This window comes from Cervus elaphus, chromosome 6 (assembly GCF_910594005.1).
Source record: "Cervus elaphus chromosome 6, mCerEla1.1, whole genome shotgun sequence".
In the NCBI taxonomy this organism is placed as follows: Eukaryota; Metazoa; Chordata; class Mammalia; order Artiodactyla; family Cervidae; genus Cervus; species Cervus elaphus.
Genome location: NC_057820.1, coordinates 2,066,041 through 2,093,412, shown reverse-complemented (window position 1 = coordinate 2,093,412; position 27,372 = coordinate 2,066,041). Strand labels below are relative to the sequence as shown.

The 27,372-nt window shown below is 50.5% G+C and overlaps 1 protein-coding gene across 3 annotated transcripts in view; it reads right to left on the bottom strand.

Moving 5' to 3' along the window:
- Positions 1–27,372, bottom strand: part of HTT (huntingtin) — a 124,398-nt gene that overhangs the window by 74,699 nt on the left and 22,327 nt on the right. Inside the window, exons 3-15 of one of the 3 annotated variants that reach the window (XM_043906045.1) lie at positions 26,694–26,814; positions 23,899–23,958; positions 23,405–23,484; positions 21,410–21,548; positions 16,413–16,554; positions 15,571–15,749; positions 11,857–12,061; positions 10,679–10,726; positions 8,034–8,114; positions 5,893–6,254; positions 2,857–2,980; positions 2,060–2,178; positions 240–351 (exon numbers count right to left, since the gene is read on the bottom strand). In XM_043906045.1, coding sequence (XP_043761980.1) covers positions 240–351; positions 2,060–2,178; positions 2,857–2,980; positions 5,893–6,254; positions 8,034–8,114; positions 10,679–10,726; positions 11,857–12,061; positions 15,571–15,749; positions 16,413–16,554; positions 21,410–21,548; positions 23,405–23,484; positions 23,899–23,958; positions 26,694–26,814 — 1,772 coding nt within the window. The remainder of the gene's footprint in view (positions 1–239; positions 352–2,059; positions 2,179–2,856; positions 2,981–5,892; positions 6,255–8,033; positions 8,115–10,678; positions 10,727–11,856; positions 12,062–15,570; positions 15,750–16,412; positions 16,555–21,409; positions 21,549–23,404; positions 23,485–23,898; positions 23,959–26,693; positions 26,815–27,372) is intronic. The other 2 variants (XM_043906047.1, XM_043906046.1) reach the window with 2 other exon arrangements.

Here is a 27,372-nt window from a genome sequence, read left to right as displayed (position 1 = left end):
CGAACAGATCCACCCCAGTCGCCGTCAGCATCACAGCGGCAAATCTTTAGCTTCCAAACAAACAAAGCCAGACCCAGGAAACCAGCCTCCCCTAGCCTTCCCCATCAGTCGGTGAAAACCAAAGCTCGTCTCCAGCTTCTACTCCGTCAGCTGCAACCAGGCTCAAAGCTGGTGACCAAGGTGACCTCTGAAGCCTAAAGTCACTCCCTTAAACTCTGCACCTGCCTTTTGATTCTCACCATTTTTTTCCCCTGTGAGTAAAAATGAAGCAGACAAAAGGCGGACACAATGGACAAGAGGGGCGGAATCTTCATCAGTGGACTGGCCGATGTCGCCTTTGATCCGGCAGGGCTGTAAAGAAAAAGCAACACTTATTTGTCTTATAATCATGGAACTTACACGCTGATTCCTTAGTTCATCCAACAAGGAATTCCAGAGCAGCAACTGTGCCAGGAGCCTGGCGTTCAGATACGTGCCCGACCTCACAGGCCACGGTGGGGCAGGATCAGACCCCCAGGGGGAGCCCTGCCAGGGGGCCCCAAGGGCTGGGGCCGAATGAGACAGCAGGCAAGGAGCACGCCGCACAGACGGAGGGGAGCGCCCAGGGACGCCTGAAGCTGTGAGGGGAGGCCATTCCCGAAGGAACGGCCAAGGTCGAGACGGTGACTGAGCACCCATGGAGGGACTAAGTGTGAAACACTACTTCTTGTCCTTGAGGAATTTAAAATTAACTGGGAGTACAAGACACTTACATGGAAAAGGCAAGCAATACAGAGATAATACTGAAACAGCTCAATGGACAACTGAGCAACAACTAAAAAAAATCAAACCACCTGAGTTAAAAATGGGCAAAGGGCTTCAAGAGACGTTTCTCCAAAGAAGATACGTGAATGGCTAATTAACTCATGAAAAGATACTCCACATCTCTAATCATTAGGGGAGACGCAGGTCAGAAACCACAATGATACACCACTGCACACCCAGTGTGATGATCTTCTCAAAAAAAAAAGAGAGAGAAAAGTGTTGGTGAAGATGCAGAGAAACGGAATGCTGGTGCACCATGGGTGGGAATGTAAAATGGTGCAGCAGGGACTTCCCTGGGGTTAAGGCTCCGCGCTTCCAATGCAGAGGGCGCAGGTTCAATCCCTGGTCAAGGCACTGAGACCCCACAGGCCACACGGAGCAGAAAATAAATAAAAGAAAGCTGTGCAGCTGCTGTGGAAAGCAGTACAGGGCTGCCTCAAAAAGTCAGAACCAGAAGCATCACACCGGCCAGCATCTCCACTTCTGGTATATTACCCACAAGAAATGAAATCAGGGTCCTGAAGAGGTATTTGTATACTCCCTGATAACAGCATTATTTACAACCTACAAAAGGTGGGGAGTCACCCAAGTGTCCATCAACAGATGAAGAGGAAAGCAACATGTAGTAAACACATGCAATGAAACATCATTCAGTCTTAAAGGGGAGGGAATTCTGACACCTGCTGTAACACGGATGACCCCGAGGACACAAAAGGACAAATACTGCGTGATTCCACTTATGAGACGTCCCCAGAGTAGTCAGACCCAGAGAGACAGAAAACAGAATGGTGGGTGAGAGGGGCCAGAGGGAGGGAGGAATGGGAGTCAGTGTCGAACGGAGACAGTTTCAGTCTGGGAAGATCAAACAGTCCTGTGAACGCCGTGAGGATGGCTGCACAACGTGTGGGCATGTAATGCCGCTCGGCTGTGCCTTCAGAAGGGTTGCGATGGAGAACTGCACGAGTATCTACCACGATAAGTAAACAAATAATTCAGTGAATCAAAACCAAGAAACACTGCCAGGCCACACACTACCATCACATGGACAGTCGAAGAAATCAGAAGTTCGGGCAGTTCTCAAGGACGCACCCACACCTCGAGAGGCAGACAGCAGAGCGGACTCAAGGCTGACATGCGAAGGGGAAAGGGCAGCCACGGGAAAGCCAGGAGTGCGGCGGACGGACGGCAGCCAGGGCGCGCTTCAACACGCAGGCCTGCGCGGGACGTGGCGTGGTCTCAGGCCGCGGTGTCTCACCTTGTTCTCTGGATCCCCTGGCTCGGCAGCTTCCTCTCGTGAGACAAATTTATCCACACTGCTGTCAGAGGCCTGCCTGCTGTGGCCCATGCTTTTCAACAAATGTGCTTGTTGAAGGGCTTCAAAATCAAAGAAAGAGACTAAGTCAAGCGACAAGTTTCCAATTAAGACATAAACACCCACATCGACACACAGTCAGCATGAAAGCACAGGACTTAGGTCAAAAAGGATGACAACTTCTCAGCTGGTTTTCCTCATTTGCTGTTTGCAACTCAGGACACAGACACCAGAGGACTTCTTGGAAGTTAAGATGTAAGAGGTCAGGGTTGAAAACAAGGCCACTTGGTAGTACAGTAAGGCCCCTACATACGAGCTTTCAAGTCACAAACTTCCCAAGATGTGAACATGTGTTCATTTCCCAATCACGTAAGTTAGCTCAGGGTACATTGCACCCTCTACAAGCACTATACTCGACAGAGTACAGTCCTGTACACAGGAGCTGATGTCCAGTTGCTCAGTTGTGTCCGATTCTCTGTAACTCCATGGACTGCAGCACACCAGGCTTCCCTGTCCTTCACCATCTCCTGGAGCTTGCTCAAATTCATGTCCATTGAGTCTTTATTTCAAGTCCAGGAAACAGTAGGAAAAGTATTATAAACCTATTACAGTACAGTCCTATATGGCCAATCGTGTCAGCTGGATACCTGGGTTCACTTTGCTGGACTTAGGAACGCAATCTCAGAATGGAGCCTAGTCGTGTGTTGGGGACTTACGTACACCACCTGAAGTCAACATACCGATGGAAGAGTTTCTGAAAGCCTCTGTGTCTTCATCAGGAAGAGCGGCAGCGGCGTCCTCATCCTCGTCCTGTGTCGGGCCTGCCTGCATCCCTGGGTACTGGCTCTCGGCGCCATCTAACACCTGAACATGCAAGAGGGGCTGTGAGGCTTCGGAAGTGCCACCACCAAGGGGCAGGCCCTCCAAGGTGAAACGGCAAATGCAAGATCCTGTGAGCAACGTGGACCATGGCATCTTACACACCAACATGAAGGCTATCTCCTCAAAGGCACGTGGGTACAGGCGTGAACAGTACCAAGAGCTTACTGATCGCACGTTACCACATTATGGAAAGCTCTTGTGATTCTAAAAAAGCCAAAGAAATCCCAACCTGGACATTTCTCTTTTTTGATTACAAAAAGACAAAAGTCCAAACAAAAACCTTTGTGTTCACAAGCTAATTTTAAACAGCAAGTAAAAAATGAGGAAAAGTCTTTTAAACAAAAGTCTAACAACAGGTTACCCCCTAAACTGCTAAGACTGACCCAACTAAGTTTGGGACACAGTATTTCAAGTATCTAGCCATACACACGGGTGATGATTTCATACTGCCAAATTTCTCATATCCACTTGAAATCCCCTGTAATTTACCTGAAAAACTGAGTGAAAGACTCTCAATATGTTCGTAGATTATTACTGAAATAAATTCTGTATCATTAAAAATATTATTCCTTCCAATTAAAATTAAAAAAATAAAACTGAGCTATTAATACATGAGCAAAAACAATCAAGAAAGAAACAAATTTCCTCCACTCTCCAGATGACTTAAAAAAACAAACACCCCACACAGGCTAAAGTGAGAAGTTCTACCGTAATAAAAAACATTTTCTGAAAATCCCAGTACACCCCCGGCTGGCGTGAAAGCACCCCCACGTATTACGTCACTTATCCCCACAAGCCCCACAGCATCAAGCACCATCACCAGTTTCATTCTGTGGGTGAGGAAACAGGGACCCAAGGGCCACAGCTGCGGAGCCCGCCCAGCCCGTGAGCAACCGAGCCAGAGCTCTCACGGGGCGGGGCTCCCTGCAGGCCACGCCCCACGCCACCACACTGCACGGTCTCGTGAGGAGATCCTAGCCCCTGCAGCTGGCTCCTTTCTCTCTGTGCCACTTGCTGCCATCCGACTGTGTGTTTACTTACCTGCCGATGACTGGCTTATGATCTGCCCTACGCAGACACGCACACACTCTGGAACAGAGGAAGGGAAATCTGGCCCATCACCAGTTTTTGTAAACAAAGTTTTACTGGAACACAGCCACGCTCATTCCTTCGCATACTGTCTGTGGCTGCTCTGGCCCTTCACTAGCAGAGACGAGAGTGCAACACCAGCAGGCGGCTCGCAGAGCCCAGGGGGTTCACTCTCTGGCCCGACGGAAAGAGCCTGGGGCCCCCCTCTGAAACGCCAGCTCCGGGAGAGCAGCTCTGCATGCTGTGCCCTCTGCTTCACCCCCAGTTTGTAGAACAATCCCTGGAAGGTAACAGGTGCTCAGTGCGTTTGTTCAGCAAACAACTCGGACTAAATAAAAGACATGGAAGCACCTCATAAACTAGAAAGAACTCTGCAGGGGTGAGAAACATCAAGGGGAGACACGTAGTTCCCTGCAGGCCAGAGCTCGGCGTGGGCCCCTGGCACAGCCACGCCCCACGGCACACGGCTGCTGTAGCAGCTCCAGACGGGATGCTCACACGACTTCCTGTGGTCATGCTGTCCAATGTCCAGAGAACCCGTCTAGAAAGCATCACCTATAAAAAGGCAAGACGGGCTTCCCTGGTGGCTCGGGGAAAAGAATCCACCTGCCAATGCCAGAGACACGGGTTCCATCCCTGATCAGGGAAGATCCCACATGCTGAGGAACACGAAGCCTGAGAGCCACAACTACCGAGCCTGTGCTCTGAAGACGCAGGGCTGCAACCGCTGAAACTGGAGCGCCCTGGAGCCTGAGCTCCAAAACCAGACAGCAGTCCCTGCTTGCCACGACTAGAGAGAAGCCGTGCGGCAACAAAGGCCCAGCACAGCCAGAAATTAAAAAAAAAAGGCAAGACACAAGTTGGTGCAATAAGCCGACGACAGAAACTTCCTCCGCTCACTTAACATGCTACTGGGAGCAGCGCTTCCCCAACATCCCCTTCTCCCTGCCCACTGGTCAGTACTCTTCACCCTTTCCTGACTCAAAATCATTTCCCACATTCCAGTTATGGGAATCATTTCCCACAATCCAGTTACCCTATCTTCTGCCAGGTCTTCTAGCTAAAAACCCCAATGGTGAGCCCACTCCTCCAAGCGAGACAGTGGAAACCCACTGGGCCATCAGAAACCACATCCACGTGACCACTGGACAGCTGCCAGTGCTTCATGACGTGTTTCTCAAAGCTTCTGCATTCACTACTGTTTAAGAAAAAATTCTTAATAAATAGAACACATTCAGTAGTAGCAAAACAACTGCCAGCAGAAATTGATTATATAAAACTGGGCTGTAAAACTCAGTTTACGCCTGCACCAAACCTCAGACCACTCCAGAGGGCTTCATGTCCACTAACTCAGGGACGAGAGGTACCCAGAGACATGCTCTAGAAGACGGACTACGTAGTCAGGGTTCTTGAAAAGTCAGAAAGTACTAAAATAATGCACAGTATTACTCTTATTAGTCATACTGCATTAAGAGTGCAGATCTGTTAATAACAGGTTCATTAAGGATCTTCACAATAATGACTTACCCTGTGCCCAAAAAGGTGTTAAAAATTTCAAATGCACTTGATGGCACTCATCAACTGACCTAACTTTTGACCTCCGTGTTCAACACAAAGGACGCCTGGCCGTCTCCTTCTGGGAAGATCTCCGACGGGGCTGAGCTGCCGATTTAGGATCTGAGCTGGGGACCTCTACACTGCTATTCACATGTCAGAGGGATGGAATGAACAGGCAGGAGGGTCCAGGTCTGGGGCCCCAGGGAAGGCGCCTCTGCAGAAACCGAGTTGTCCCTCTGACCACTTACAATTTCAGAACTGTCGGAAGGGGTCACGGCTGAATCCGGCCCCTCGGTGGTGGTCTGGGAGCTGTCGCTGATGGGCGAGGAGGCCTGGGTCCCGTCGTTCAGGTCCATGGCGGGGTCGGAAGGGACAGCGCTCATCTGGCTGGAGCTGTGGCTCAGGATGTCCTCCTCGTCCCCGTCGGTGGCGGTGCTCGTCAAGTCACAGGCGGCCAGATCCACTGAGTCCGTCTGAAGCGTGTGCTGCGACCGGGGCTGCTCGGTGATGATGTCATGACCCGCAGAGTCGGCCGCTGAGCTGGTGGAGCCGGGGGTGGAGACCCCAGAAGAGGCAGCCAGCTCACCTCCGACCTCACCCTTGACTGAGGCTGCAGACAGAGGAACATTCACTCTTCAAAGGGTCAGCAAGAAAATGCAACGGGGAACCATATACTTGTAGAATACCCCCAAATTCACTGTCAGCACCTGTTTTAACTGTAAAACGTCCTTAAATACAGTGAAAACATAACTAGTCAATTTCAAAAGCAAGACAAACAGTGCATTCTTCAAACATTTTGACTGTATTACTTACTTATCTTTTACTCTATCACTATACTGATAAAATAAGGATCATGAGTAGATATTTTTAAATGCTATGAATATTCCCAAGTGGCATTTCACTGCCAACTCTCAAGTTTGACAAGCAACGTTTGTCAAACTACCTCCAGCTCTCAAGCGGCTGCTCCGTCCTGAGGGCGGAGCGGCATGGAGATTCTGGTGACTTCCTGGCAGCCTGGCTGGGGTACAGGCAGGGTGCTCACAAAAGCTCGGAGCAAGTGGCGCTCCGAAACGTGGGCTTTCCATCTTCCCAGACCCTGTTCACGACCCCTCAGCCGGTCCCACTCCCCTGTATCATCAAGTTTCACATTTCCCTAGTCTTTAACTCCCATTTAAAAAGCACCACCCTACATAAAAACCCACACCAAGCTGTGAGCTGTGTCACTCCTGGAGGCCAGGAGGTCAGTCAGCACTGGGGCTCATGGATAGCTGTAACTTTTTTTTAATGTTTTAACTTTATTTTTGTAATTTAAAAAATCTACCCACTCCAGTGTTCTTGGGCTTCCCTGGCAGCTCAGATGGTAAAGAATCAGCCTGCAACGTGGAAGACCTGGGTTTAACCCCTGGGTTGGGAAGATTTCCCCAGAGGAGGGCATGGCAACCCACTCCAGTATTCTTGCCTAGAGAATCCCCATGGACAGAGGAGCCTGGCAGGCTACTTACTGTCCATGGGGTTCTATTTCGTAGAATAAACCAGTAAGTAAATAATCACCAATGAAAAGTATTCTGACTTTCTTTCCCTGTATTTTCAGCCTTATTTTCAGTTATCTAAAAATATTCATTTGGCTAGGGTTATACAGACCAAACCACTCTCAAATGGTTTTCATTTTCCCATGTGTGACTACAGTCTGCCTCACTGATCGCTTTGTGGACACTGAGAAGCCTCCGCACCGCGGGATGAGCCTGACTGACTCGCCCGTGTCCATCAGCTCCCGCCCGAAACTCGCGTCACTCTCCCTTCACTGTGGCTTGGTCTTGTTTCAGTTTCGGGGGACGGTGGCTTCACAGAATGAGTTTGGAGTGTTCCTTCCATGCAATTTTTGGGAACAGTTTCAGAAGGACGGGTGTCAACACTTCTCTAAATGTTTGGGAGAATTCACCTATGAAGCCACCTGATCATGGACTTTGCTGGTTGAGAGCTATTATTGATTCACTGTCAGTACTGATAACTGGTTTGTTATTATTTTCCATTTCTTCCTGGCTCAGATCCTCAGATAATTTTTAATCCCATCTTCCTCTTTACAACCCATGCAATTCATGAGATACTTTACCCACCATTCCCTTCTCAAAAAGACTTACACCCAGCGAGTATAAACCTAATTTTAAAACAGCTTGAAAATAGCATATATTTGATATAGGAAAACATCCTATACAGGAAAATAGCAAATATCTGATCCAAGAAAACACACAGGTAGTGTGTCAAAGTAAACACTATGAAAGAAGCCTCAATTATCCAGCATCTGAGCAAGCTGGCTTCACGGCTGCCTCCGAGGAGCAGGACCCACTGAGGTGCGGGGGATCAGCGGAGGGGAGCAAGGGGGACACGCTACCTGAGAAGGCGGGGCTGCTGCCCTCCGACCTGGACTCCGAGTCATCCTCCAGGGGTGCCGCTTCTCCAAAGAGCACTTTCCCTAGGGAAGGACGCAGCGAGAGACCTGAGCTTGCTACAGGAAGAGCTTTGAAAACCAAACACAAGGACATTCCAAGAGGAAAACCACGAGCACATTTAATTCCAGCTCTCAGCCTGTCATCATATACATGTTTCTTTATTCCTCTAGAGTGCTAACACAAAATGCACAGATGTCCTATTTAGAGTATTATTAAAATCAATAAACCTGTATGAAAAAGTTAAAAGCAGTAATTCTCAATCTGTACCACAAAGTATTTTAATAATCAATACTAATTGACTTAAGACTACTGTCAATGTTAAATAATTTGTTACTATTTAATATTAAATATATCAAGTTATAGCTAGAACTCATTCTATTAGCTGCCAGGATATTCATGTCACATCTCCAACAAAAAGTCACTTTTATTATCAGTTAACTTGCTGGATTTCTACTGCTGATAACCAGTACTCAAGTACTGTATGATCTGGGAGGATGGAATAGTATTTCATCTTTAGCAAAATTCTAAAAATACATTTTACAGTTAATGAGTTCCAAATTACAACAAGGAAAAAAGAAAACAAAAGTCTTAACATGATTTAAGTGGGATCATTTTATCTTTATGGTTACTTTACATACAAATGCCATTAAATGACATTATCAAAATAATTACTGGCAAGTTCCAATTTCTAACTTCACTCCTCTTCAATGAGGAAGTCACAGGTGTGATAACTGCCATAAATCTACACTGATGTGACTTTAAAGCCCTCCTCCCATCCAGGAAGAAGCAAAGGAAACTCAAGATCTAGATGAAACTAACACAGCAACTTGGCTTATCTACTAAATAACACAGCCCTTTATTATAGAGCAAGTGATTTACCTTGAGAAAGCAAATAACACTCCAACCTGTGAATTCAGAGTTAACGAAAGCAGCCTTCGTCCTTGGAAACAGCAGTCTGCAAGTCTGTTCCAAGGAGTTCTCCCCACGAGGGGGCAAGGCCAGGCCACGCCCCCCACTCTCACCCCGATCTGACATCCAACAGCAATGTTCCTGTCTCTTACGTTCTGGCAGATCTCACCTGAAGCTATGATAGGAAAGTATGACAACTGCAGCTCTAAATGAAAACAACAAAACACTCAAAAAATAAAACAAGAGCTTGAGCACAAATTCCACGTTCCAGCCCCAAAAACAAAGAGCATCTCAACCAGAATCTGTCATCGCCTCATCATCACAAAGAGACCAAGAGACGAGGCGAGTGCCAGGGAAATCTAGTCACACGCCTGAAGTCTCCTCCCCATGCAAGGAGAGAAACACAAGCTTCTGACAGAAGCCTTTCCGCTTTCAAGCAATCTCAGGGTTTTCACCAAAATCTCAAACTTGAAAGGATCCCACACCATGATGATCCATGCATGCATGCATGCAAAGCCACCTCAGTCATGTCTGACTAGATGCGACCCCATGGACTGTAGCCCACCAGGCTCCTCTGTCCATGGGGATTCTCCAGGCAAGAATACTGGAGTGGGGTGCCATTTCCTTCTCCATATGATGATCCAAATATGGTTAATTCTAAGTATTCTAGGAAACGTTTACTTAATCCAGCCAGGAATAGAATATTATTCCTATTAAGACCCATTCAACACTACAAATAATATTATTAGGCATTAGACTCTCTCAATTAAACACTAAACTCAAGACACACAAAAAATTAGCATATGTAAAAGATTAGTTTTTATCTTTTAAAGGCTGTGTCAATTTTAAAAAAAGGAAAAGTCTTTTAGGATTTCAAAACAGAAAACATCAATAGTTTCCTATGGAAATCTAGAGCGGAAGAAGAAAATAATTGGTGCTGCAAGCAATGATGTGTACCAAAACTTTCAGACCATGTCAGAAGAAATTTGATTAAATAAAAATAATTATATCAGAAAAGTTGGGTATGTACAAAGGTAAATATGGCTGAAAAATGACAACCAGGCCCAAGTTAACCAAATAATTAACCAAACATTATCCCTGACTAATACTAAGCAGGTTTCTTTGGGATGATGAGCTGCCTTTATAAACAGAACATCCCCTGGAGCAGGAGTTGGCAACTAAATAAAGCTGTGCTGGAAGGCAGCTGTGCCGTTAGCTTGGCGCTGTCCGTGCCTGCCTTCCTGCCACAGGACAGAGCTGCAGCCCTGCACAAAAAGGACTCCACGGGCCACCACCTGGCCCTTCACAGAAAACGCCTGCTGACCCCTCACCTAAAGCATGAGGAATTTATGACAGGGAATTCCCTGGAGGTCTGGTGGTGAGGACTCAGTGGTCTCATTGCCAGGCCCGGGGTCAACCCCTGGTCCCAGAAGTCACATGGTGCAGGCTGCCCCTCGCCCCCCTCAAAAAAAGAGAAATTTACAATAAACCAATTCTGATCAACAAGTAACTTTCTGAAACCACCCAATAGCACTATTCGGGCCTGGTTATCAGATTTCAGCTGCATTTATACACACAGTCACCTTGCTGAGAAGAGGTACAGGCATAGCCAACTGCATCAGAGAAATACTAAAAAAGCAGGAAGATTGAAAATAACAATCATTTCTGAAATAATCACCTTTTTGTTTTCTTGAAAGGACAGGGCTGCATGAAGAACCCCCTCCAGCTGTAAGTCACAGAAAATGACAGATGAAAGTGCAGTACCAAGCAGCTGAAATCCAGACACAATTAAAAAATCTTCAAGCTTGATTCAACTTTAGAAAATACAGGAATGTTATTTCTACAGGTGGGGTTTAACCACCATCCTGTAACATAAAAACTGCATAATTTTAATTGCAATAACTTGAAAATTACACTAGCACTCAAAAATACAGTTCTAAAGATATGACCTAGAATGTCAGAAGAGCTCAAAGTACATTTAAAAAGCCAAACTAAAAACATCAGAAAACCCAGATTATTTGGTCAACCAATAATCAAACAGACATTTTCATCAGACACAGTCATCAGAAATCAGATCACTGGACAGCGATCATTCGTCAGGCCTGCACCCACGGGGAAGGGCTGCTCAGGACACAGCCCGGAGGACAGGCACAGCGACAGTTTCTCCGTGGGGCCCAGGCAGACACCGTGACCACACGAGGCAGCGGGCGGACGCCGCAGCCTCCCTGGTCTCTGCTAACGGTGAAGACCACTCTTGCCCACACTGCACTGAGCAGACCCCACCTGCAGGGCCTGGTGCGGCCAGTCCACAGAGGCCCAGAAGCCTCCGCTGCGCCAGACCCGGTTCCAGAGGCTGCCACTCGGGGACGCCTGACTTCCAGCTCCCCAGGGGCAACTCCGAGTCAAGTAGGGGGGTCTGCAGCAGCAGCATGTGGCGGGATCAGGGCCCCGTAGTACCCAACAGCACAGGGAAAAACAGCCAAGGGGGGGGGAGGGGCCGTGGAGGAGGGACGGAGGGCTGCCGAGAGCCAGCTGGGACCGCAGAGCAGGGCCCAGAGGACAGCAAAGGCCTCGAGGGCCCCAGGGAGACCCCAGGGTCCGTCATGGGCAAACCGCACCAGCGCTCTCGCTTTCCGACAGATGAACCGCCACGTGGAGGCGGCCGAGTCCGGGTCAGGAGGCCGGGTGCCCGTGCTGGCCTCACCTCACCCGCCCGCACCCCCAGTTCCCGGGTGCAGGAGTAAGGATGACATCTGCATCGTGAGTGTCGTGAGCAACTGGGCCGCCTGTGGCTCACCAGCACCAGGGCCAGAGTCACGGCCAAGTGGACTCCAGAATGGCCATCCGAAGCCCTACCTATCAGCTCCACGATGCTCCCGCTCCGACTGCGGCCCCCGGGCTCATCCTTGGCGGCGGCGAGCTGCCGGATGCCGCCCGCCGTGGTCAGCGCGCGCAGGAGCTCGGGCGGCGGGGTTCGGAGGAGCTGCTGCAGCAGCTCCAGGGCCCCGGTCACGACGTTGTGGTCCTGGTGTTGGGTGTAGTGCAAGGTCAGCTCATACACCTAGGAACAGGAGCACCGCGTTACCGCCAGCCATGGCCTTGATAATGTGTCCCAGCCTCCAGGTTTTTTGCTTTTGTCTTTTGTTGTGAAAATGTATGCCTTCTCCCGCTAAAAACTTCTCTCTCTCTTCTACCAATGTAACGATTCGCTTCCATGGTTTTCTAAAGTCCCGGGGCTTTTTTCAGTTATAGTAATTCCTTAAAAATAAGCAGACCACTTCCACAAGAGAAGCATGGTAATGGAGGGCTCCATCTCCCTACACTGGGGACCAGGAAAGGAGAATCAAGTCCAAAACACACCGTGCGCACAGCTCCTCAGACACACACAACAAGCAAGCCGCGCTGGCCAGAGTGCACTAAGGGTTTCCAAAGCCTTTAAAGGCTTCACACCACACTTTACCCTGCGTCACATTATATGAACATAATGGATTTACCCCTTTCTCCTTCATTAGAGGTGCCAGATAATACACAGAGTGCCCAGTTAAACGCAAATTTCAGATAAACAAAGAATTCTGAAGTATAACTGAGCGCCTGAGATTTCCGGCCTACGTACCCAACAAGGTTACTGGTGATTTACCTGAAATTTAAGTAACTGGTGCCCTCTACCTTTATTTGCTAAGTTGGGCCGCCCTATCTGTGACATCAGAGAAGTAATACATATTTTTTATAATGACAGTATAGCACTGTGTAAGGTGAGTCTCAAAGGTGGCTACTTTGACTCACCTGTTTCTACTTCTTCTGACGGGCACCTCCCAACTCTAGGCCACAGGTCTGGGAACCACAGTCCACGGGCAAACCTGGCCCACCAGCTGTTCTGCGCACAGTTTTCCTGAACACAGCCTGCGGGTACTGTCTGTGGCTGCTCTCCTGCTACGAGCTGGGTAGTTGGCCCTTGACCCCCTGCCCTATGGAATCAGCTCACAAGCTCAAGCCATGAATTCTGACCCATCTGCTCTGAGCAGAGACTCTCCTGACTTCTCACTCCACAGATGGAGGAAACGCACACCCTACACTCCCTGGCCTCATCTGCCTCCTCCCAGATTCTGAAGCAGGCAGTGCTCTCATCTTACTAAGGGCTGCATGTATGCACTAAGATATAACTTCTGAAATCACACGTGCTTTGCCTAGATGCTGAGTCTAAATACTGAATTAAAAAACCAGTATGGATGTCAAATGCGCACATTAACCTCATTCATGAACAATTGATGCTTTTGAATTGTGGTGCTGGAGAAGACTCTTGAGAGTCGCTTGGACATCAGAGAGATCAAACCAGTCAGTCCTCAAGGAAATCAGTCCTGAATATTCATTGGAAGGATTGATGCTGAAGCTCCAATACTTTGGCCACCTGAGGCAAAGAGCTGACTCTTTAGAAAAGACCCTGAAGCTGAGAAAGACTGAAGGCAGGAGGAGACGGGGATGACAGAGGACGATATGGTTGGATGGTCTCACCAACTCAATGGACATGAGTGAGCAAACTGCAGGAGACAGTGAAGGCCAGGGAAGCCTGGCATATGCTGTAAAATCCGTGGGGTCACAAAGAGTCGGACATGACTGACCGACTGAACACCATTCCCTGCAAAGCCTATTGCTGTGACCGGACCCAAGAAGAAAGAACTGTTTCACTATCAGCAGTGCTGTGTCACTTGAAAGAGAATGTCCCAAGGATAACAGTTAAGTGGATTCTTTTATTATAGTCTCATACTTGCTTAAAATCAGTCAACAATTTGCTTCAAAACCGGGTAACAGTTTTCTCTGCTCCATCTCCCTGGTTTTCCCTCCTAACACACACACACATGCACCTTCCCTTGTGGCAGCTCTTGGTCATGACAATGGGCGCAGGGAGCTCCTTGGACCTCCTGTCTCTATGAAGAATCTGACTGGCCCACTGCACATGGTCATCTCAGAAGTGCTTCCACCACATTCCTGGTTAGCTGTGTTTCCCGGGCTTCAGGGCTTCGGGTGTTTTGCATCTATTTCTCATTTTGCTAGAATGTATCTTCAAATAAATATTTTTTTAAGCATACACAAAAAGAATAAAAGCATACATTAAAAGCAAAATGAATTCTTGCATACTAGAAATACCTGTGTTTTGCCCAGACTTGCTTTACAGTTTAGCCAGGCCCAGGATTACTTTATATTCTATTTAAATATATCTAGCCAAACTACCTTAGCTGAGTTGAAGTTCTTAATCAAAATAATTTAACTCAAAATGGCCATTAGTCAAAAGAATACAGATTAGACATGTTTGAGAAATAATCTCATCTAGCTTGCTAATGCGACAAGGTGCCAGAGCGTTTAATCACGTTGAAGAAATGTAACTATTAAGGAAGTTGGTAATTAATGAAACACCACCTCCCACAGCCCTTCCCTCAACCTCCCAGGACTGCTGTTCTCCTAGCTCCGCGCGGTTTTCCACATGCCTCTCACCGCATCTTCCCCCAGCACCCAACCGACCTGACAGCCGGACACCTTTGCACACCCAGCTCTCCCTTGCCCACACACTCTGTCTCTCACTTCAAGAACCTGGCGAAGGCTACAGTCTGAAAAACTCTCTTCTCCCAACTTTGTGTCCCTGTCGAAGCCTACCACCCCCGAAGCATCAGCTGTCAGCGGCCTGCCCACCCCCCACACCAGGCCCTCTGCAGAGCACCAGGCCTCCCACCATGCCAGTTAGGGAACGCCTGCGTGCGTCCCCCACTAGGCCAGTGGTCTCCAAACGTTTGACTAAGAAGTCTCTTTAAAAAAAAAAAAAAAATCAGAAAAAAATTCTCAGTATGCGGCCCCAATAATATTTATGTTAAAATACTGTCTAGGTAGTACTGAACTCAGATATTATGGGTGTTATAAAATACACACTGACTCTGACAAGCCTCTTACTCCAGTTACTGGCTTTAAGGAAATACAGATGACAAAGAGGGCTGCTAATTTACAGAGTGGAGAGTCAAGTAATAAAAATAACATTGCCAGGAGTTCCACAAGACTGATGATCTGATTCCTCAAAAGACGAACTCTAAGAGAAACTAGGCGTGGAAGGGGACCAAGAGATCAATGAGACTGACATCCTTAACAGCCAACGTCATTTGGATGCTGGTTCCAAAGAGCAGAAGAACAAAGTAACAGGGATGCGCAGGAATTTGATGCTAAGAAAACGTTCTTTTCTTCAGGTGTGACAATGGCATTGTCCTTAAAATTAGAAACAGAGTCCTCATCTACAGGGATCCATGTGAAACGCCCCGGGTGAAATAACACAAGGGCTGGGATTTGTTTCAAAGGGGCTTATGTGGGCGCCTTGGAAACCCTGTGAGGACACCTTCGTTTTACCGCGCTGTCTCCCCACACAGAGCTCAAGGACCTGGAGCCACGACCTGGGGTCTGAGCAGCAGGTCCACTCCGGAGGGCGCACCTGTAACCCTCGGTTCTCCGTTCTGCAGCTCCTCTTCCAAAGGGGCTGAGTTTCTGAATGCTGCTCCTGTCTGCACAGGCACGGGAGTGACGCCCGGGGGTGCCTACCTGGACGAGCTGCTCCGTCGAGGGAGAGACCTCCATCTCCTTCCGCGTCACCCCGAAGCTGCCTCTCAGGCTCGTGTCCTTGACCTGCTGCTGCAGCAGGGGCACCAAGTACCTTAGCGCGAGCAGGACGCCGAGGATCAGGAGGGTGGGGTGCTCCCCCTCCACGGGGGCCAGCAAACCTACAGAGCAGCGGCGAGACTGAGTCACAGCGAACTCGCGGCTCCCTCTGCTAACAGGCAGAGGCCCACGCGGCGCCCTGCGGCCGGGGGTACAGACGGCGCAGGTCACTACAGAAAAGCACACAGTCGAGAGCGGAGGCCCAGGGGTGCCGCTGAGGGGGAACACTGACCCCTCGGCTCAGCGAGGCCCCGCACAGCGAGCGGGAGCCAGGCAGCTCTATCGCATCCACTGTCCAGGCGCTCCCCGCGCCACTCGCCGGGACGGATTCCCACCGCCGCCCCAGGGCAGGAGGCCTGGTCAGCAGGCCTACAGCTGTCCAGTCGGCCCTGAGGCTCGGGCTCCCACACCCAGGTCCCCCACAGAGGCCGTGCTGTGTGCAGCCTGCAGGGCCAGTCCCGGGAAGGCTCCCGCCGTGCCCACTCTTGGTGGGCCAGGCCGCGTCCACACTGCTGCCCCAGGGAGGAGGGCGGGGAGAGGCTTCCCCAGGCCTCACACCGCCCCCGAGGGCAGGCCTGCACACTTCCCCGTCGTCGGCCAGGCTGAAGGGCCCCGTCAAGAAGCTGAAGAGGGGCTGCCTGACGGGAAAGAATTCCAAAGGCCTATCTCGGGGATGTGCCGGGGCCCCCGCCCCCGGGGCGAGGCACTGGCCGGCCGGGCCTCACCTAGGAGCACGCTGAGCAGCCAGCTGTAGAAGTACTGCGCCCTCCTGGAGTGCTGGCAGATGCTGACCGCCGAGCCCGCCGCCGTCCGCCGCGCCGTCGGGGAGTTGGACTTCAGGTTTGCGATGAAAGCCTTCAACAGAACCTGAGGAGGCCAAACCCAAGTGGGCAGAAGATGAGGCTCCTGGGAAACTCAGCACATATTTCAGAAAAGCACGACCTGCTCCAAATTCTCGCGGAGTATAAAGCATTAACCACCTGAGACTTTCCCAGAGCTGAATGGGAGCACCTCAAGTGCAGGACACCTCAGAGCGGTCCACTACATGTGTGTGCAGACTCTTCACTTCCTTATGAACTGCAAAGAGGGCCCTGCTCAGCATCTACCTCCCTACAGGAGAGCGAAAGCCTTCATTTCTACAAAACGTGTCTCCACAAGGTCTGTGGCCAGGGTCAGTGAGTTTTTATTGTTGTTTAGTTGCTCAGTTGTGTCCGACTCTTTGCAACCCCATGGACTGTAGCCCGCCAGGCTCCTCTGTCCATGGAATTCTCCCGACCCAGGGATCAAACTCATGTCTCCTGCTTTGCAGGCAGATTCTTTACCACTGAGCCACGTGGGAAGCCCAGGGTCAGTCAGTGAGTAGTGCTGTGTAAAATAAACGGAATTAAAAAAAAAAAAATCAACAAATAATGAAGTCCAGAAGGAGAATGCCTAAACAACAGCTTGTCAACTTGCTGCTAAAGACACTAAGAGACACTCTCAGGTCTGGAAACGTGCAACATGGCTGAACTGAGACCACACACTCACACTTATCTTCCTAAGGAACCAGAGAAGACGACGTTGTTCCCGTGCCTCCAAAGGACACAGTGCTATAGTTCTAAGGACGGCCATTAGGGTCTTCACAAAAACATCCAAGGAATGCAAAGGGGTGACAGGGCGGCTGCAGGAGCTTGGCGACCACGCCACCGGAGGGCGCCTGCCCGTCATTCGGAGCAGTGGTCTGGCCCTGATGCTGCTGGGCGTGTGCGGAGCGCGGCTGAGCACTCAGAGGCAAGGGGACGCCGCCCGGGGAGGTCTGGCCGCCGGCAAACGAGCAGCAACTTCAGCGAGCTTCTCCCTGACGGTGCGGCTAGCACTAACTGGCTCTCAGGGCTCAATGGCACTCTGGGAAGTCAAGATTAGAGCTCGGGAGCCAGAGACAGGAGGGTCAGAGGACCCCGGCACACGGCACCCCCAGGAGGTCGCGGCCAACAGTTTCTCCCCAGAGATGACACCTGGAGAGAAAGCTCTACTGATTTCTGACAAACTCTTAGCTCCAAACAGCATCTTAAAGAACTCCTTTTGGTGAGATCATACACACACATCAGCACTGAAACTGTAAGTCAAGACTCATTCTGACTAGTCCAAACTTCTAAGCAGAATGAAAACTACACAGCACTATGATGAGTCAGCCCACATTGAACCTGAAGTTTGGAATAATAATAAAATTGACTCTGCGAGCTCCAGCCGGCTTTCTTGGGTCCAAATCCCACAGTGCTGAGAAAGCCTTGTAAAGGCGTCTGGCAGGAGGTCCCGGCACCGTTCTTAAAGCTCTTCTCATGAGGAGGAGGAAGCGTACTAGACAGAAGGGTAAGGCGGCCCCACTTTCTAAACACAGACAGAACATGTATTTAAGAGCACTTCAAAAGGAAAGAGACACAAAAACCATCCCATTTTAGAGTCAAGAGCGCTTCAGGGAATGGAAACAGAAATTCAACCAAAGGCGACAGCAGAATGGACTCAGCAAGTCACGTCACCGCAAAGGGCTGAGGGTGCCGCTCCAGCCCGCTGAGGACGGGGTGCTCCCGGACGGCCCGCGCCACCGACAGCGCGCTGAGAGCCGGCACAGCGCTCGGCACAGCTCTTTGCGGTGTCTGCCGGAGGGCAAAGATCCACACTCACACCCAACAACTGTGGCTCCAGGTGTCACACCCCAGCTCCAAGAGACCCACATGAGCACGGCACGGAGCAGCATTCGTGACCCAGCACTTCAGACGGCCCCCGGTCCAGGGGCCAGCTGCAATGAAAGGACGGCGACGGCACGCTCATCCAAGGGAACACCACGCAGCTCCAAAACGGCAAAAGATCTAGTGAGTCACACGGCGAAGGGCGAGCCTCCCACAAGCACGAGCCGCGCAGAGGAGACCAGACGGGAAGAGCACACGCCGCGAGGTCCTCCACGGCCACCACGCCTCACATACGGTGACTAACACACGCACACACCGCGAGGTCCTCCACGGCCACGCCTTACACACCATAACTTACACACTCACATGCCGCGAGGTCCTCCACAGCCACGCCTTACACACCGTGACCTACACACGCACACACGAGGTCCTCCACGGCTGAGACTTACACACCGTGAGTTACACACGCACACACGAGGTCCTCCATGGACACGCCTTACATACTGTAACTTACACACTCACACACCACGAGGTCCTCCACGGCTGAGACTTACACATCGTAACTTACGCACTCACACACCACGAGGTCCTCCACGGCCACGCCTTACATACCGTGACTTACGCACACACGAGGTCCTCCACGGCTGTGACTTACATACTGTAACTTACACACTCACACACCACGAGGTCCTCCACGGCCACCACGCCTCACATACCGTGACTTACACACGCACACACGAGGTCCTCCATGGACACGCCTTACATACCGTAACTTACACACACACACACCACGAGGTCCTCCACGGCTGAGACTTACACATCGTAACTTACGCACTCACACACCACGAGGTCCTCCACGGCCACGCCTTACATACCGTGACTTACGCACACACGAGGTCCTCCACGGCTGTGACTTACATACTGTAACTTACACACTCACACACCACGAGGTCCTCCACGGCCACGCCTTACATACTGTGACTTACACACGCACACACCACGAGGTCCTCCACGGCCACGCCTTACATACCGTGACTTACACATGCACACACGAGGTCCTCCACGGCTGTGACTTACATACTGTAACTTACACACTCACACACCATGAGGTCCTCCACGGCTACGCCTTACATACCATAACTTACACACTCACACACCATGAGGTCCTCCACGGATACGACTTACATACTGTAACTTACACACTCACACACCATGAGGTCCTCCACAGCTGTGACTTACATACCGTAACTTACACACTCACATACCGTAAGGTTCTCCACGGCTACAACTTAAAGACAGACGCTCCGGCATTAGATGCCAAGTCAGTGTGATCAGCCCTGGGGAGGAAGGAGGGAATGGAGACGGGGCGAGCCTGGCAGAGGCTCCTGGTGTCACCACTACTGCACGTCCAGACCTGGGCAGTGGCCGCAAGGACAGGCTCGCTTTGTGACCCCTAGTCGAGGAGTCACGTGTGATCCACATGCTGTCTTCATTCCACATCCATCAAAGAAAAGCTCGAGAGTCTCCATACTTAACACAACAGGGCTCCCGTCAGGAGGCTTCTGATCAAACACGCTGGATCAGACACGTGGACCTCTACCGCCCAGACACCCCACAGAAACCTGGGCGCAAGGCGTATGAGAAGAACAGGACGGGGACAATGGCAGACTAGAAGCGTTCACAAACGTGGAAGCCAGACGGCAAACAAGAGGGAACTGAGTGCCCAGGGGCCCACAGGAAGGAGCTCCCACACAAGCCTTTCTAGGAGCTGGGGAGAAGGACTGAAAGCCGCCGCCCAAAGCAAGCTCAGCCACAGAGCTCGACGCGGGGGGGGCTCGGGTGTGGGGGCGCCAGAGGCCCGTGGGCGTGGCCTGGGCGTGGGGACAGACGGCTGCTCCTGGGCAGACTACCACGGCCCCCTCCCGCCTAGACGGCTCGGGACGTGGGCGCCGCTCCCCATCTCCCGCAGAGCGGAGGACAGATGCCAGCACAGACAGAAGACAGAAACTGAGGAAAAGTCTGCCTTCTGACCAGTGAGACTCTCCGCACAGCCCCTCTCCAGCAGTGAGCCTAGAGACACGGGGACCCGGCAGCCAGGAAGCAGGCCTCTGGTGGGGGAGCCAAGACAGACTGTAGGACAGACCCAAGGAGCCCTACCAGGCTGGAGCGGCAGCTGGAGAACCCACGACGGCCAGAGCAGAAGCCAGGTCCGGTCAACCAGCCATCGTGTGCAGGAGCGCACTGAGACATGCCCACAGCGCCAGCAGAAGGCGTGACAGGTGCACATCGCCAGAGAGTAACAAGCAGATGGAAAAGAGGCAACCACTGACTCCAGAAACACCAAAACGTTATACAAAGAAAATAACCACAGTACAGAACAGGACTAGCTGTGACTATTACGTAGACATAATAACGTGCACGCCGAATATTTACATCACTGTGGTAAAAAGATGGAAGAAGGGTTAGAGCTAAACTCATCTTCTCCACTGTAAGATAAATAAATAAAAAATCCAAACCCTGCAATGTAAGCATGTTATTTAGAAATGGAGAGGGAAACACCGAGAGAAGCTCTGACACAGGACTGACCCACTGAAAGCAGAAGGTCAAGACTCTTGGTAATCCTCAGAGCCTGTGCCAGGACACCATGAGCAGGACTCGAGAGAGGGCATGAGGACTGCGGGCTGGGGCAAGAGCAAGCAGGAAGCTGAGTGGTGCCCCGGCCGCGGGCACTCACAGCCAGAGGACGTCGTCGGAGTGCCTGCTCCGCCTGCAGTTCAGGGACCACCGCTTGGCCTCAGTCAGGCTAGGCAGTCAATCCTGGACACCGAAACCAGTCTGCTTTGGCAAAATGCCTTCTGCTTCTCTAAACTGTCTTCCTGTTCAGCTTTCCACCCCACAGTAAGAAGGCAGAAGGGGAAAGAGGCTCTTTGTGTGCCTTCAAGAAATCAAAAGATTATAATCCAAATTATGACGCACTCTCAAATGCCTGTCTGTGCAAAAGCGCGACTCCCACTAAGACTCATTCACACGCTTGTGACTTGAGGCAACACGCATACCTTAATCTCACTGTCGTTCGCAAAGTTGCCAAAAGCAGCCATCACTTTAGGGACCGCCGCAGCCAGCGCCTCCTGAACAGATTCCTCGGGCCTCTTGCTCGTGCGCGTCAGGCAAGGCAGCAGGTTCACCAAGTACGGCCTGCGTGGGGGAGGAACACCAGTTACTCTTCCAGGTCTACCTCAAGGAGAAACACGGGCAATCAGTCCAGTACCTGTTAGGGAAAAGCCAGTTTTTATATGCAAGAGTCCTTCCTGGAAAATAAACAAACCTCAGAGGCAAGACTCAATGCAGATGAATCAATAGCTTATTTTAAAAATTCTCTGCAGTAAAGTATGATAGCTATTAAAACAGTCAGATTTTAAATTAGAAAGTAACAGTTAATGTAAGAAAACACTAAGAAATGAGAATAAAGCTTTCCTGAATAGGTAGGATTGCATAGTTTTTTTCCAAGCAGTCACACTGAATAAGGCCTTAGTGAGAAGCCCCGGCCCTTGAGACAGCAGCAGACAGCGCGGGCCTGGAGAGGAGCAGTCGCAGGACAGACGAGCCGAAGCCACGGGACAAACCGGGTGCAGACGGGGGCGTCCTCTAGAGGCGGAGACAAGCAACAACCAGGGGCACCCCTGGGACTGGGAGGGAGACGGGCCTTCCAAGTGATGACCCAAGGGAAGAACATGCCAGACGTCAGAAGGAACACATGCTCGACTTTTCAGAGAAGGCAAGGCAGGCCAGTGAGCCAACAGCGTCTGAGGTGACGGGGGCTCTGGGGCCAGATCTCCCAGGGCCTTGTACGGAGTCTGGACTTATCTGAACAGCCGTGGGAAACGAGTGACAAGTTCAAGTAAGGGAATGCCATGACCCAATCATAGTTTGTAAGGTCACCTTGGCTTCTATGTGGAAAACCTGGGATGTGTTGCTTCATACATATATTAACAAGAAGTTTTCAAACTAAGGATAGTAAAGGAATAAGGTTATATAGAGAAATTTCCCTAATGACTGTATGTCCACTGTTGTGTAAGATTCTTATCACACTCAGACCCCGTGGAACTGATCATTGTTTGGTGTCAAAGGGGAGGGTTTCTGCCATTCCACCAGTTCCGCAGGGACAGAGCCAAGGCATCCATGGACGTCAGCACGTCTTGCCGGTCACGGAGACGAGAAAGGAGTTGAAACTGTGGTCCTTCTTTTGGTTTCCAATCCATTAAGAAAGAGAGACACAGATGTAAAGAACAGACTTTTGGACTACATGGGAGAAGGCGAGGGTGGGATGATTGGAGAGAACAGCACTGGAACATGTATATGACCCTGTGTGAAACAGATGACCAGTGCAAGTTCGATGTGTGAAGCAGGGCGCTCAGAGCCGGGGCTCGGGGACAACCCAAGAGATGGGCGGGGAGGGAGGCGGGAGGGGGCTTCAGGATGCGGGACACATGTGCACCCGTGGGTGATGCATGTTGACGTGTGGCAAAAACCACTGCAACATTGTAAGGAAATTATCCTCCAATCAAAATAGAGTAATGAATTAAAGAAAAAAACACAACTGTTTCAATCAGTCAAAACTGTCTTCACACTTCGCATTTTTAACCCATGTAACGGACAAAGGCATAGTTTTCTATAATCCCTACAGTGAGCAACAGTGAGGGCACACGCACTCTTCAACCACCTGACAGGCATCTCCTCGGCAAGCCCCGGGGCAGACACCGTCAGCCGGGCTGGGCTGTAGCAGGGCCTGACGGGGACGCCCCCACTGTCCCGGGACGCACATCCCTGCGCCCCTCGGGGAGGGTGGGGCAGAGAACGAACCAGTGTGTGAGAGCGTTTCTGAGCGGAGAGCAGGGACGCCAGCGGGACGGGAGGAGGGGGCGGCTTCAGCCAGCGGGGTCGGGGGAGACCTCCGGAGAAACAGCTTTTGAGCCGAGACGGAAGAGCGTCCACAGGAGCTGGCCCCCCGACCCAGCAGCAGTGACCGCGATGACCCTGAGCGCCCACCTCACCTGCACTTCTGAGGCCGGACCAGGTGAGCCAGCTCAGCAAACCTCCACAGGGCAGCGCGCAGGCTCCGGGGGGCGCCGTTCTGCGGGGGCGGAGAGCGGAGTTACACAGGGGCCGCAGACAGCAGGCGTCACCGACCTCAACGCACAAAAGCGCCTTTCTCACTGCTAGCCTCTCTTTTTAGAGAAAAGGCTGTTTAAGTGTGCAATCGCTTTTTGACATTTTAAGGTTTAATGGGACGAAATTATAAAGGTTTTTTTTTCTTTTTTAAAACTCCCATTTAAAAAAAAAAAAAACTCCCATTTTAATTCCCATCTCATCTAATAAATAATGAAGAACAACTTTCTGAGGAGAAGTAAGACAATAGCATCTACTTTACCAAACAGCATTTGTTTCCTTCTAACATTTTTACTTATCAAATAAAAGAAAATTTCATACGTTACTCAATACAGTGGATCAATAGACTTTTTTCAATAATGAAAACAAAAAAACCCACCTTTTTAATTTCCTTATAGAGTTCTAGCTGCAACCTCGGAAGATTGGAATCCATCAAAGCCTACAACAAAACACAAGAGACCTGTTCACGGAAGACACATTCTACTACTGGTTCTGAGTGACGGTGACGGACAAGGAGGCCTGGCGCGATGCAGTCCATGGGGCCGCGAAGGGTCGGACACGACTGGGCGACTGAAAAACAACAGCAAAGCAATTCTAAAGAAATCTCAAGGGCAACGAAAAGTTCAATTTGGGGGCAAAGGAGACTATAATAGCAACTAAATTGAAAACCTGCTCATTAAGAAAGAAACATATGTATGCAGGAAGTTACCAACTAGATACAGGTCATTCCCTATAACATTTAAAAGGGAAGGAAAAGAATATTCATTACAATCAAATATCAAAATTAAATGGTAGATAGTTCAAATTCACTCTAAAGCTCTTATATTCAATTACAGTACATTCTTTAATCATTTTTAATCATTAAAAGTACATTCTTTAACCATCCTTTTTAACGATGATCCAACATCGGCAATGCCCTGGAGTCTGCAGAGCCAGTGGGGCAGGAGGGGGATACCCAAGGTCAGAGCCCTGCTGCTGGCAAGGGAACACTCCTCTCCACACGGAAGCCGCAGCCTTCCCAAAGGTCTGGTCCTCCTGTGATGCATGGGCGCGCCCCACCTCAGGGCCCCAGGGACATGCGAACCTGCTGGAACCACAGGCTCCTCAGAGACCTGCTCCTGCTGCTCAGTTACAAGTCAAGCCAAAAAATGGCCACACGAGCAACTTCAACCCGGTAATAATGGGTGATGGCAACCACCATCAGGGACACAGAGTCCACGCTGGAGATGGCTCCCCAAGACGGAGAGATCTCTGTGCCCCGCTCTCAGCCATAAGAACCCTGTCCTCTGAAACAGTACTGCCAATGGCTTGTCCACAAGAGAGGAAAGATGTAAGGAAGCCTGAAGAAGAGAGGGGAGATATAACCAAGCCTCCACAAAAAAGCCCTCCTCCTTTCCTGTGATGTAAGCACATGACCTCTATAAACCAAGCTGGTCTTAGCAAAACCCACGGAGGCTCAGCGAGCTTGAAAATCAAAACAGGGTCACATTCTGAATAATGCCTTGGGTATTTTAAAATTCTAATTCTACTGTTCCACTTTGGACTACAATCCCTTAAATGAGCACATCAAAACAGACAAGTATATAGTAAAACACTGCTTGGCCAGTAAAACTAGAAGGCATATCCAAGTTTTGTTTCACTTTATGAATGTTTTATAAACTAACGTCAAACGTACTTTATTACAAGAGAAAAGCAAACTTCAAAGCCGTGAAAACAGCAGTGAACGGGCACTCAGGGTCCCAGGCGATGCTAACGTGCCACCGGAGCCTCCCTGCTCCCGGCCCTCCCCCACACCAGGGCGGACACACAGCCGCCAGGCCCAGCCCGTGACAGCCCAGCCCCTGCTCCTCACTCGCACCCAGCACCCCGCCGGCTCAGGGCCCCCTCCTCCCTGGACACTTGGCCTTCCTCATGGATTCCGGGCACACCGTCTGTCTCCTGTCCAAGGCAGGCTACAAGGCACCACCAGGCTGCTCGGACTACCAGGTTACAAATTTTGGAGAGCTCTTCCCTTTCTTCATTCTCCTCCAGATAAAGTGCAAACCCCTTGAACTGATCCTCAACATCTCCCGTTCTCTGGCAGAGTCCCCTCCTCTGTGAGTCTGCAAGGGTTAAGAAGGTCCTACAGGACGTCCCTAGAGCACTCCTTGCTTCATTGCAGTGGGACACGGGTTCGATCCCTGGTTGGGGAAACCAAGATCCCACATGCCGCACAGCGAGCCAAAAGAAGAGAAGGTCCTAAATCTTCTCATTCGCCGAACAGCCACCACCTCCGGGAGGCCTTCTCTGCCTCCCTGGACAGGAAGCACCTCCGCCTCCAGACTGCAGTGATGAGCTGCCAATATCGCCCAGAACTCAGAGCTTGCACCGTGCCTTCAGTCAGTCCCATACAAACACGCTCCCCGTCTGAGACTGTACGTCGTCTGAAGGCAGGAGCACACTGTCAGCGGAGCCCCCAGGATGGCTGGGGACACAAACGAGGAGAAGGGCAGGATGAGAAAAACAAGGGCAGTTTTCCAACGCAGTAAGAATTACGAAGAAGAACTTCATCTTCAGTGGCAGCAGAAAACAGGAAAAGGGAAAAGTGGATTAAAGCTCGGGGACCTCGGTACAGACTCTGCACCGGGAAGGCCTGAGCAGAGGACAGGCGTCCCCTACGCTCCTCACCTCAGCTCCCACCGAGGTGGCGCTGGCTTTCTGCCTTCACCAACCTTTTCTGGGAACTTCTATCTCCAGTCACGTCACACCAACTCCAGCCAGAACTCCAGCCAAGCGACCAGAGAAGGCACGTCCTTCCCTGTGAACAGTCCTGCCTGACCGAGGACTTGGGGGACGAAGACATCAGGGGTGGACCCCACTGCCCGTACCCTGGCCGTCGCAGGGCCTCGCGGTTTCTCAGCAGGGTGCCACTCGGTCCAAAAGCCCCCAGTGGCCACCATCAGCGCCCATCCTTAACAGAGGCCCTGCGCAGGCATGAGGGGAAGCCCACGCCCTCTGACTGGGCAGGTACAGCCAGTACCCTGGCAGACACCGGAGTGCCTCCAAACCACACACTATTAGATTAAAAACGTACAGACGACCTAAAGGACTTTGCTACTCAAAACAAAAGCATACGGTTTCTTCTCTTAGCCACGGTGACTGTGTCTCAGAGAACACCGTCCGAAGGGTTCTTACTTTTATGACTTTGTTGAGGCATTCGTCAGCCACCATCCTGACATCTGACTCCGCGTCGTCACTGCACAGCAGAAAAAGTTCCATAGCGATGCCCAGAAGTTTCTGAAATTCTGGAGAATTTCTAAGTGAAAAAAGAAGAGAGACTGTCACAGCCAAGAGAAGACATGACGATGAAACACAGTTAAGTTTCTGGTACCCTGCATGGGATTCTGGAACAGAAAAAGGATGTTACATACACTGGTAAAATTCATTTTAATAACATATTTCATTTAGCCCAATATACCAAAAATATTATTTCAACATGTAAAATCAACATGAAGAAACTAGTGTGCTATAGAACAATCTTTTTACAGCACATCTGAATTCAGACACAAAATTTTCATCAGAAATATTTTATTTGGGGGCTTCCTTGGTGGTCCAGTGGTTAAAAATCTGCCTGCCAAAGCAGGGGACGCGGGTTCGCCCCCTGGTCTGGAAAGACTGGGAGGCTCCCACATGTCACGGGGACAGCTAAGCCCAACCACAATACTGAGCCCGAGCACCGCAACGAGAGAAGCCCGAAACCAGAGCAGCCCCCGCCTGCTCAACTAGAGAAAGCCGGAGAAGGAAGGAAGACCCAGCAGAGCCAAAGATAAATAACTAAACAAGCCTTTAAAAAAGAGAGAAAGAGGGAGACACA